The sequence below is a fragment of the Ambystoma mexicanum genome, chromosome 7p (genome assembly GCF_040938575.1).
Source record: "Ambystoma mexicanum isolate Mex_15411 chromosome 7p, UKY_AmexF1_1, whole genome shotgun sequence".
NCBI classification, from domain to species: domain Eukaryota; kingdom Metazoa; phylum Chordata; class Amphibia; order Caudata; family Ambystomatidae; genus Ambystoma; species Ambystoma mexicanum.
Genome location: NC_090939.1, coordinates 604,389,998 through 604,402,579, shown reverse-complemented (window position 1 = coordinate 604,402,579; position 12,582 = coordinate 604,389,998). Strand labels below are relative to the sequence as shown.

The 12,582-nt window shown below is 48.1% G+C and overlaps 1 protein-coding gene across 1 annotated transcript in view; it reads left to right on the top strand.

Moving 5' to 3' along the window:
* TUBGCP5 (tubulin gamma complex component 5) overlaps positions 1-12,582 on the top strand; it is a 1,250,274-nt gene that overhangs the window by 796,939 nt on the left and 440,753 nt on the right. The window contains exons 17-18 of the mRNA XM_069636613.1: positions 4,657-4,741; positions 4,841-4,961. Coding sequence (XP_069492714.1) covers positions 4,657-4,741; positions 4,841-4,961 — 206 coding nt within the window. The remainder of the gene's footprint in view (positions 1-4,656; positions 4,742-4,840; positions 4,962-12,582) is intronic.

Genomic DNA, 12,582 nt, shown 5'->3' with positions numbered 1-12,582 from the left:
GTTAAGAAACAACTGAGACTCAGTCAGGTACCCTATTCACTCGTCTTCCCGGCAAAAATGAGGATACAATATGGAGGCCGAGCCCACTTCTTTGAGACTCCTGCTGAAGCCATGTCATATGTTGAGGCTTCTATCCCTTTGCCGGCCCGGGCCGCAAATCAAAATCTACCTGAGCGCGCGAGAGAGCCTGATGACCCCTCTGGTTGACTTTCCCTGTGGTTGTGGCTGCACTGATTTAATGTCTCAAATCGAAGGGTCCGGGCGGCCCTGATTGTTGTTCATTGTTGAGATTGAGCCGTGACGATTCCAGGTGTGGCGGCTATGTGGCGCAACTCGCACCCCAAGGAGTTTTCTCAGGATATGTTTCGAGGGGTACATCATCTGGTTGGGGTTGATGATGCAGGTGGGGGCTCGGGGGATATGTGGGGTATGGTTGAGCCTGGCGATATACTGGGCCTGTTTGGGGAATTATGGTTTGTTGCCACAGTTGGCAAATGTTTTAAAATACAGAGTCAGGTTGCAACGGGCACGACAGTTATGGTTTATGGCATGAGCGAACTACTTCACTTATTGACATTGACATTATACTATGGTACTGAGTGACAAAGGTGTAAGTGTTAAACTCCTTTCATGGAACATACGAGGCTTGAACAACCCAATTAAATCTAGAAAAATCGCAGCATATGTTACCAGACATAGCCCTCAGATTATACTGTTGCAGGAGACGCACTAGGGCAGGTTTGCTCCAATTTCCTGTCTAGGTGGGGCCCTCTGAGATATTACATCGAATACTACTCCCAATCTAGAGGAGTCCTCACCCTAATACACCCGAAACTGGACTTCCGCACTCATGACGTTAAGATCGATCAACAGGGAAGATATGTGTTGGTGTGGGGAGAGTTGGCAGGGCGAAATATGGTCTTGGTTAACACGTACAGCCCCAATATCGACGACCCTGAATTCTATAATGCCATATATAATATATTGATTGAAGCCGGAGACAGTGCGGTGGTCTGGGGGGGAGATTTCAATACAATACTTGACACATCTCTTGACAGGTCTACAACGACATACAGACCCTTAACCCGAGCCGCATTAGCCATACGACAAATAATGCAACAAATGACTATAGTAGACATCTGGCGAGAATTGCACCCCTTAGAGCAGCGCTTCACATTCTATTCATCAGTGCATGACTCAGAATCTCGTATTGATTACTGGTTAATAAGCTCTACACTTGTGAATATGGTCCAGCAGTGTGAAACGTATCCCCTCACCCTCTCAGATCACTCCCCTGTGTCACTTACTCTGAGGGTTGATGAGGCTGTCCCCAAGGCCAGACCCTGGAGAATGCCCCCTGCCCTACTTAGAGACCCGAATGTCTGCGAATCATTGCGTATTTAAATAGAGGAATTTGTTCAACTGAACGAGGGGTCGGTAAAACGGCGCGCCACGTTATGGGAAACATTTAAGGTTTGGGTTCGGGGTGCAATTATGGCTAAAACCACAGGTTTGCTTAAAGCAGTTAGACCAGAGCTGGACGCCACAGAAGCCAAACTCGAGCTCCTGGAGTTTGAATACACCTGTACACACAGTAAGGAGGCCCTTCTAGATATCCACACAACATTGGCAGACTTTAATAAACTCGTTGCAAGGGAAGTACAGTATATGGCTGCCCCGATCCGAGCTCGTAAATACGGGGAAAGTAATAAAGCAGGGAAACTCCTTGCCTAGACGCTCAAAATCGAGCATGGTCACCCCCCCCTATAACAGCTATCCAGGCGCCTAATGGGGACATAGTAAATGGTGAACAAGAAATCAATGACATGTTTGCTGCATTCTACAAAACATTATACTCTAATAGAGACACCAAAACTAAAGAAGAAATAGCAAGTTATTTGCATGTTATTGATCTCCCGACCTTTACCTCTGATACGCGCATGTTATTGGATAGCCCCATAACACTAAATGAAATTACGGAGGCAATAAAGGCGTTAACCTCTGGTAAGGCCCCTGGTCCTGACGGACTCGGCCCTGAAATCTACAAAGAATATCACGACGTACTCGCCCCTCTTTTACTGACAGTTTGGGAAGAAGCAATAGAATGTGGTATACTACCAGACACCATGCGAGAGGCAGTCATAACTGTTCTGCTTAAACCTCGTAGACCCCCTCATGACATGGGGTCATATAGACCCCTTTCGCTTATTAACACAGATGCAAAGATCTTCGCCCAAATTCTTGCCACCAGGCTGCTGCCCTACATGCCCATACTGGTGGATCACGACCAGGCGGGCTTTGTACCAACGAGGTCTACTGCTCTCAATCTGCGCAGACTCTTCGGAGTTATGGCACATATAGATCCGACGGCAGATGCGGTGGCGGCTTCCCTTGACGCTGAGAAGGTGTTTGATTCTGTCTCCTGGGTCTATCTGTTTCAGGTCCTTGAGAGATTTGGGTTGGGGAGCTACTTTGTCAACTGTGTTAGGCTACTGTACACCTCCCCGGGAGCGAAAATACTAACTAATCAAACCATGTCGCCCCTGTTCCGACTGGGCAGAGGCACTAGGCAGGGCTGCCCCTTTTCCCCAATCCTGTTCGCGCTCACCATAGAACCCATGGCTGAATATGTCCGACAAAACCATGCATGTAGAGGCCTGCGCATGACGGGGAAGCCGCAGATCATCTCCCTTTATGCGGACAATACCCTATTATACATTAGGAACCCAGAAGTAAATCTAAGCCCAATCATGTTGGAGGTTGAGACGTTCTCTGAATACTCAGGATACAAGATCAACGTATCCAAGTCGGAACTGTTCCCGCTCACACCCAGTACTAGAGAAATGTCGGATACACAAGGATTTAAATGGTCACCTATACATATCCGCTATTTGGGGATCATGGTCTCAAAAGACTGGAGCACACTGTACACTGAAAATCACGGTAAACTTTTACAATCCCTTACAGCTAAACTACAATCCTGGAATAGGTTCCCCTTATCCCTATATGGGCGAATATCCTTACTTAAGATGACGGTGTTACCCAAACTCCTATATTTCTTTAGCAATATACCGATCTGGCCGGGCAGAGCCTTCTTTAATAAACTCAACACTCTAACCACCACTTTTGTATGGGGAGGGAAGACGCCTACGTTGAAATGGTCCAAAATGACAGAACCTTTTGAAAAGGGTGGGATTGCAGCCCCAGACTTCGAACTCCATTACTTAACATCTCAGGCACACTTTGCGAGACACTGGTTTGACCCGGAAGACACTGCTCCACACATCCCCCTGGAGAGATTTGCGGCCTCCCCTATAGAACTACGAGCAGTCATGTTCGACCTTAAACGGAAAGAGCCATGCAAATACGACCCTGTCAGCGCCACTGTACGCGCATGGTCTATGATATATAATAGGCTCGCCCTTACAACCCCGTATGATCCAGAAGTACCACTATGGAACTTCCCAGGCATAAGCCCCACGTTTGATAGGGCCCTCCAGGGTGCTTGGGACCCACAAAGCAATTTCGAATGCGCTATGTTTCCGGAAGGAAAATACTGTGCTCTTGACGATTTTATTGGACCGGTGGGTGGAGATCACCTTAAGCGATTTCAGTTTCATAGAATGAGGGCTGCCATTGCCGCTAAATGGCCCTCGTTCCCAGAGGAACCTGCCACACATGAATGTATTGCAGCCATAACAGAACCCGGTGGTCATAGTAAAAGTCTGTCTGTGCTCTACAGTCTGGTCCAAACACATTCCAAGTCAAGCAATGATATTAAAGGGAGCTGGGAACGTGACCTGGGGGTGGAACTAGGTGAAGACACGTGGTTGAGATATTGCCAGCTGACCAAACATGTATCCATGAATTCAGGGCTTCGGCTCATTCAGTTTAAGGTCCTTAACCAGCTACACTATACCCCAGCTAAGTTGGCTAAATTTGTACAAGGTCAAACAGGAAAATGCCCTAAATGCGTTGCCCCTGACGCAGACTCTTTTCATATGTACTGGGCCTGTCCACTGCATTCTGGGGGGAGGTGGCGGAGATTCTGGAAGATATCACGGCGATACCTGCCACACCTTCCCCACTGAAATATCTCTTTGGGGATATCGGTAAAACCGCTACCACCACTAGACGACTATTTAACTTGGCATGTGTGGTTGCAAAACGTAATATACTGAAATGTTGGAAATCAATACATCCTCCAAGGCGGCTGGACTTCTTGAAAGACTTGTCAATGATTAACGAACTGGAGGAACAATTCATTACAACATTGCCATCGAGATGCCGGCCCAAAGATATATGGGCACTGTTCAGGCTATATTTGTGTAATATGATATCTGATGGAGAAGATAATCCGATGTCGCCACTCTAGTACTGCTATGCAATGTGAAAATGTGCAACCTATACTGTTAACGCCTATCTATGTTGTTATGATCGATGTGCTTCGCCAACTACCAACCTGTTTAGTACTGTTGTAACCCTCTGAACAAAAATAAAAATTATTTGAAAAAATGTGTCTTCCAACACAGAAGCGTATTACCAACATGAGCCATGTATTGCTACATTGTAGGAAAGTGTCTTTAATTGTTTTTTAACTTCTTTTATAAACCGAATGAATGATGCCAAAGTTATATATGTTTGTATTTTTTGTAGACTCAACATCTATTTTGAAAATGTTGAGCTTTCGAAGAAGAAACTGCTCGTAAATACCCTAGACGGTTTGACAATGAGTTACAGGGTAAGTTATTACAACTTGTTGCAATGTTAGAAGAACCGATTCACAAGCAAAATAATCCATTGCCTTTTCCTGTTATTTCTTTCGCCATCTCCTTTGAAGGTTCCTTGGCCAGTGGATATTGTTATAAGCTCAGAATGTCAAAAGATTTACAATCAAGTGTTCCTTCTTCTACTGCTCATTAAGTTGGCTAAATACAGCCTGGACGTCTTGCAATTTGGTGGTAAGGCTTTTATTGTCTGTGAAAGATGCATTTTTGGGACTGTTTGATTAAAGAATAGAAGGCATTTGCTGTGCACTTTGCGATAGGGAAATCCAGTGTTATGCAAGGATTCCCAGTAAATCCCTCGTTTCCTGGTGCCAGCTAGCTAGATGCTCTTGTGAGTTAATTGGGCGGGGGGCAGGCCGACAATGTGCAATCCTGACCCACAGACTGGTTTTGATGGCCTTTGACAAATATCATGACATTGTCTTGGTGGGAAACGCCCATCTCACTGAGACATTTTGCAGAAATCTTGATGGTGAAACGTGCTAATTTAACCTCCAAAAGATGTGTTTCAGGTATAGAGCAGCAGACAAGTTAGCATGCTCTCACGAAGATGACTGCCAAGTGGCACAAGACAGGGAAAGTGCAAAAGAGGAATAAAAGCACCAATCTGCCTAAAGATATTAACGAGCAGGCACCCTTCCACCAGCCTGTTTTCTAATCACCTCTTGGCCATATTATTTTAATATTTATGAGAGATTGCTAAGGTTTAAGATCCCATAGAACAAACATTTTAATAAAAGTACCTATTACAGGTCTTGAAGAAATTAAAAATGTCATCCTGAACTGTATGTCAAATAACTTCCCCCAGCTATAGAACCAAGTAGAAATGCACTCTGACCACTGATTTGAGTCACTGATGGCTATTGTTAAGCCAATAAAACAAATAATTTTTGAAGTGTGTGTGTGTGTGTTAGTCAATTAATTCCGTGTTTGTATTTCGTGGTGACAAATATGGATCAGAAAGTGGAAGAGATCATAAAAGCCTGGTAACTTACTGTGATGAATCCTCAGATGTTGTCCTCTTCTAGGCGAAGCTCTTTCCCATAAGGCCAGGGAGGCGAGGCCACTACCTGATAATTCCCCCTGGGGGTGGTACTCCGTGGGTGGATCTGAAAGGGAGGGAGGCCCCCTATGTGATGAGGGACAATCCGGGGAGAACATTGTATCACTATAGCCCACCAAACTCTAACCTGCCTTCCTCTATAACTCCCAAAACACAATCCCCAGTGTTCCGATCCGTTTCCTTAAAATCCTCAGGATCAGTACTGAGACGAGGAGGATGTGCATAAAGATTTCCTCTATGAACCAAATTGAACTGTCTTGTGGTTGCCAACTTCCTAGAAATAGAAGCGAGAACTCGGGAAGTATTGTCAAGCCGTCCCTAGAGAAGCAACGAGCAGGAGAACAGTATTCTGATGTGAAAGGGCTGTGGACCGGTTTGCCTACCAGAGAGAGGGGGAACCTTTGCAAGCCGGCGAAGTACAGACAGCAGGAAGAAGCTGGAGAGTTCCTTACTGGTCAAGCCTTCCCTGGAAGAACAACGGGCTTGGGGAAAGCTGTGCCGTGTGAGAAGGGGTTGCAGATCAGTTTGCCTACCCGAAAGACAGGGAACTGCTGCAGACCCTGTAACCTGCAAAAAACGCTGAGAACGGGCGAAGACTGGTGAGCACCCAGAGGAGGGTTGGAGGACTGGACAGGCTGTTGGGGATTCGAGAGGCCGAGAGATAAGAAAGTAATGGTCTGGGACATTAGTGTGAAACTGATTAGCAGTACCTGGGATGTTAGTGCACCAGGTCTGTCCCATTCTCGAAGAAGGGAAATAAGGGTTTGGGACCCACCTGTGAAACCCTTGTACATCCAGAGAGATCTTCCTCGTGGCAGTACCGGGGAGGTTAGTACACCAGGTCTGCTACGTTCCCAGGGAATTGAAATAAGGGTCTGCGACCCGCATGAGAAACCAAGCCATATCCAGAGGCATCTACCTCATGCCAGTACCTTCGGGGTTGGTGCGCCGGGCTGCCAGATTCCCAGGGAGGGGAATCCATACATGTTTACTTGAAATTGTGACATGAAGAGCAAGACCTGGCAGGATAGTGAACCAGGCTTTTGTTAGATCACTGGGAAAGAAGTCAATATGAGAATTCCTTTGGTGTTGCATTGGAAACCTTGTAATAGAACGAGAGAGGAGGCTCATCCTCTGAACATTGTGGTACACTTGAGAAGTCAGGGGAAGCAAGTCATCCCCCCTGTGACTTGAGTCCTTTCTAACATCAAGAAAAGGGAGACATTATCTTGAACTTTCAACTTTGGTGAACGACAGGAGAACTTTGTTTTGCACCATTTGAGAAATTTGATTTGCACTTTTGATAAAAGACTTATATCTTGGGGGAAGGAAACCAAAACCTGAGGTAAGAATCGCTTGAAACACAGGAACTGTGAGTCGTCCAGGAGAAGGGAGCCATTCTCCTGGACCAAGAACGTTGGCATATTAGTTTAGTTATAAGAGTAAGGGTTGATAATATGATTTCACATTGGATGAAGGACGTTTTGTTTCTTGGACATTCTGACAGTTTCCTTAGTTTTGATATGTTTTTCACTTTATTTTCATTAAATAAAGGTTTATGCCAACAAACATGACCTTCCTGTGTCGGTCTCCTGCTTCTGCACCCTTACATTACCTATCTCGCTTTTCAGAACTCTACTCAATGCAATTGTCCACATTATTCATGGTGATGGGATTCACCACATAACAGGTATGGTTACTGCTGGGGTCAGCAAAGGATTGATATTAAGTGTACCTGATTGTAAGGAGATTTGTAGGAGATTTCTTCCTCCACTACACAGGTCTGCTCCTGGAAAGGTGTGCATACGGCCTTCCTTATAGTTGTGCCACTAGAGGAAACCAGGACAACCCCTCTCCCTCCGACACTGGCTGCTTGGTCGGATGGGACGCCAACCTTCTAGCATTCGGGTAGGTTTAGGCTTGCTTCCCACACCACTGCCGGCTCTGCAGTGTGGCGTGGCTCCGCCTCTCCAGACGACTCTTGCGCAGAGGTTCGTCTCTGCGTGGAATTCACTATCTTCCCTGCGTAGGAGTTTTCTCCTCCTTCACAGTTCCTCCTGTGCTTACGTACGACATCACAGTAAAAAGGGGTGTGTCGTCCTTCAACTGTGGAGTTCAGATGAGAGCCACCATTATCATAAATCAAAGAAGTGCCACTGTTTGCTGGTTTTAAAACCGAAGTAACACCCATGTAGGGTGAAATGGTAGTCTGGTCCGGGAGGTCCTTCTCGGACTGGGAGTCCTTGTCCCAAAGAGGGGAGTCACTTCCAGTGAGGTCCCACTTGCCCAGACCACTAGGGAGAGAGTCTTGCAGAGTGGGCTCACTTCCCCAGCCTTACAGGGGGTGGCTCCCCTCTGGGGAGAAGGGATACATTGATCAGATTTGTCACAAACCCCTCCCATTAAATGAGAGGCCCCACCTTGACTGGAAAGAGGGAAACGACTTCGAAAATTCACATTGCCTTGATCTTTGCCTTTTTGATGTTCCACCGAGAAACAAAAGGGTTTTAGATCTAAAAAACCACCTCATAACCTGTGCATTGGGATCTTTCCTCCTGCTCATCCAGGTCAGAGGGGAGTGGTCAGTTACCAGCCGGAACGTCTTCCTGTCAGATAGTATTTCAGGTTTATAATAGGCCTCTTAATGGCTAGGTCTTCAAGTTGCACAGTGGCGTAACATTGCTTTCTGGGGAACAGCTTCTTGCTGGTGTATAAAATGAGGTGTGCCAGCCCATTACGTTCCTCCGAGAGTAGTGCTCCTAAACCGACCTTGGAGGCATCAGTCAGGACAAGGAATTCTCTATTAAAATCAGGCATCTTCAGGATCGGTTCTTGGCATAAGATCTATTTTAGGCCTTTGAAACTATGTTGGTCTTCCTTCCCCCAGACAAGCTTCTGTGGATGGGAGTTCTTTACCTTGCCGGTCAGATTGGCAGCCAAGGTGGACTGATTTGTGATAAACCAACGGTGGTAGCCAGTCAGTCCAAGGAAAGACCATAGGTATCTTTTAGGCTTGGGTACAGTTGTTTCTTGTACTGCCTTGATCTTTTCTGTCTGAGGTCAGAGTAATCCATTTCCTATGAAGTCGCCCAGGTATTTGACAGCCATCTGGACTAGATGAAACTTCTTTGGGTTAGCTGTTAACCCAGCCCCCCTGAGAGCTCTTGTTATTTTGTACAGATGATGTATGCATTCAAGCCAGGTCTTACTATGGATAATGTCGTCAAGATACGCTCCAGAGAAACTGGTATTGGAGTGCAGGAGTTGATCCATTACCCTCTGCAACGTGGCAGGAGCTATGTGCAAACCAAAGGGAAGGACTTTGAACTAAAACAGTCCCTGTGGAGAGGAAAAAGCAGTTTTCTCCCTATCTGTGGGGTTGAGTGGTCCCCACCAGCATCCTTTGGTTAGGTTCAAGGTGGAAATATAATTGAAATCTCCCAGTTTTTCAATTAGTTTGTCAATTTGTGGCATAGGGTAGTTGTCAAACTAAGAGTTGCAGTTTAGTTTTCTAAAATCAATGCAGAACCTCCAACTCTTGTCCGGTTTTGCCACCAACACCATAGGCAAAGACCATGGACTCTCCGAGGGCACAGTGGTGGTATCCTTGAGCGTTTCCTCGAGCTCTGTCTGAATAATCTTCCTCCTTGCTTCCAGGATCCGGTACCGTTTTAGATTCACAGTTTGCCCGGGTGGAATCCTGATATAGTGCAAAAAATTCTTCACTCTCCCTGGTTGTTCTGAGAGGGCCTCTGGGAACTAGTCTAAGAGATCCTGTAGATCTTGTTGGTAGTGCACTAAATCTCAAGGGAATTACTGATGTTTTAAGTGGAGTCAGTAAGAAGGGTAGCCATGGTTATAGTAGCTTCCTCTAGTGGGTCAACCCTCCATTCTTTCAGCAAATTATTGTGGTAAATTTGCTATTTCTGTCGTCTGTCAGGTTGGGCCAACAGACAACTCGGGGGACCTTGTTGCTCTAAAATCCTGTAGGGGCAGTACCATTTTGAGATCATTTTGTTCTCCGATGTCGAAAGGATAAATAAAACAAGAGTCCCCAACAGAGAACGAATGGGCTGTCGCTTGGTGGTTATGCATAGAGTCTTTTGATGTTGTTGGGCTCGACCTAACTGTTTTGTAATCTCTGTGAGAAACCTGAGGGTGTTCTCACTTGTAGACACCGGGCATCCTTTGTTCATGTGGCCAGGGGAGGGACATCCCGTTTGGATCCCAACTCTGGGGGCGGACATGCGAGGGAGGATCACCTGGGCAGGGGTTCCTTGGGGATTGTGGGAGGAACACCCTTGGGAGAGTCATGGTATTCCCCCCTTTTCAACACACTCCCACCCAACCTTTCCTCCACCGTTATAGATTATTGGAAGTCTTGTCCCGTTGCCCCCTTCCCAATTCCAACAGGTACCAACACCAAAGGGTGGCGGAGGAGGACCAGGAAAAGGAGAACAAACACAACACCCCATATTTTACAAGATCGTTCCGCTTCTCCTGATATTTTTCCTCCTTTTCCAATCACCACTCAGGAATACTACAACTCCCATAATTCTCCCCCACTATTTTCCCCCAAAATCACTTGGACGAGGAAGAGTAAGACTGGAGCTATGAGGATTACCCATAGGAATCAATGTGCCATGAATTCCTATGGGCGGTCTCCATCTTGTCCCGTTAACGCAGACAGGCAGGGCTGGGCAACCACTCTCACCTTATTCTGGTTAACTCTGCCAGCCAGTATAAAAGTTGGAGCACACAAACACACTTTGAGTGAGCTGGGGGATGCTGGAGGAAGCACAGAGGCCAGGAGTGAAGAACCATAACTGGAGGAACCCTGGACGGCCAAATTACTGAGCCTGTGAGTACAGGGGAGGCTGCAGTATGGCGAGGGAGCTCTGACTCCAGGGAGCCAAACCAGGGGCAGCTGGGTTTACCTGGCAGTGCCCAAGCCAGAGCTCCTCCCTTGGGCCAGACAGGAAAGCCCAGGCCTTTGAGGGGCAGGTGGTGAGACCCTGACCTCAAGAAACATCCCATTTACAACCTTGCAGCTCCCAAAACCACCGTAATGCCGTACTCCTACGTCCTGTCCCCTTTCCTCCATACTGTATGGGCGTCCCTCGCTAGTGACGGGAAACGGAAGCTTTTTCACCAGAAAGAAATGTCCTCCGCTTTAAATTTAGATGCCCGTGGGAGCGCGGCCCTGGGAGCATGCACTCCCCTGACTCGGGCGCCACTCCCCAGTCCTCTTTTCCACGTTCATGGGAATGGACCACTTCACCAGTGCTCCTGGGTTAAGCCTCCGGCCTTGTAATTCCCCACACTCTTCCCCCAAAAAGTTCTATTTTTCTTCTCTCTCTGTTTTCTCCTAGATTGTCGGAGAAGACTCTCTCCTCTGGTGCCACGCTCCTCCCTGGCGCATGTCAACGACAGTGGGCTTTAGCAGGTGTCTGGCCTGCGAGGATTCTTTCCCCACGTCGGATCCCCACACGCTCTGCCTCTGGTGCCTTGGCCCTGACCCCAGCTGGGACGGCTGGTCTGTGAGCGACGTGTTGACACTGCAAGCACTCAAGAATCGCTTGGCCAGGTGGAGGGAGCTGTTCGAGAGATTGCCTCCAGAAGACCTCAAGACTTAAGTGAGGAGGAAGACCAGGCCCAATGTAGGTGCCCTGTTCTCCTCCACACCTCGCAAAAGCGTCTCCTTCCCAGGGAAGTGCCCGAGTGGGAGGGGCCTTCTATGTCCTAAGACCAGCAGGGAGACCGAGGCTACCAGCCAACAGGCCGAGGGGTCGCAAGACTCTCCCGGTCCCACCACTGAGAGGCAGCAAGTCTCTTGTACCGGGGACATCCCCGAGGGGCTTTGCTCTACTATCGGGAAAATACCTGAGGTGGCCCTACACGCAGCACTACCGGCATCATGGCCGAGGGCACTCCGCCTCCCACGTCTCTACCTGAGGTGCAGGGAAGGTCCAAGCCTTCGCTTCTAAGCATACAGGCAGAGATTGGCCCTGGTTCTTCAAGCACCACACAGCAGGTACATGTAGAGGCATGACAAAATGGCCGCCAGGCCAGACCAGATGGCGGCTCGCCCAGAGCCTCTTCCTTCTGGAGAGCAGGTATGGGAGCGCATGTCAAGGTGGGACTGGACCACCCTGGTGACCTGGTCCACGTCATAGCCAACCACACCTCCACAGGGGAGGTATGCAGCTCCAAGCGGGGTGCAGCAGGGATGACTGCCAAGACCTCAACAACCACAGGGCACGGCCCCCACCCCTCCAGGCCCTTTCCCTGCATGCAATTATAAGTTCTTAGAAAATGTTCTTACCCTCATGAAGTCACTGCAGATGGGCACCATCCTCAGGGGGGGGGGGTCATCAAGGACATGCTACCCCTGCACCACCTTAGGCTCCGACGGTGTTGCAGATCCCGGTACTGGTTCAACCCTTGATTTCCACGCTCAGATCAATCATGCAGGCTCTGCCTCCAGCACAGCCTCTGCAGTAGCCCCCAGCACTGCCCGTCAGTACGCCACAGCTGCCTGCACCCAGCAGGCCTCTGTCAGCTCTGGACCTGCAAGACACAGCGAGCGACATGGATGAGGAAGAGGACCAGGATACTCCCTCGTCAGCTAAGGCTTTCCACAAGAGGCTTGCGGGGGTAGAAGAATATCTGGGGATTCCGCAGCCTCAAGTCGAACAACCTGTGGCGGGGGTTCTGGATAAAGTGCTGACC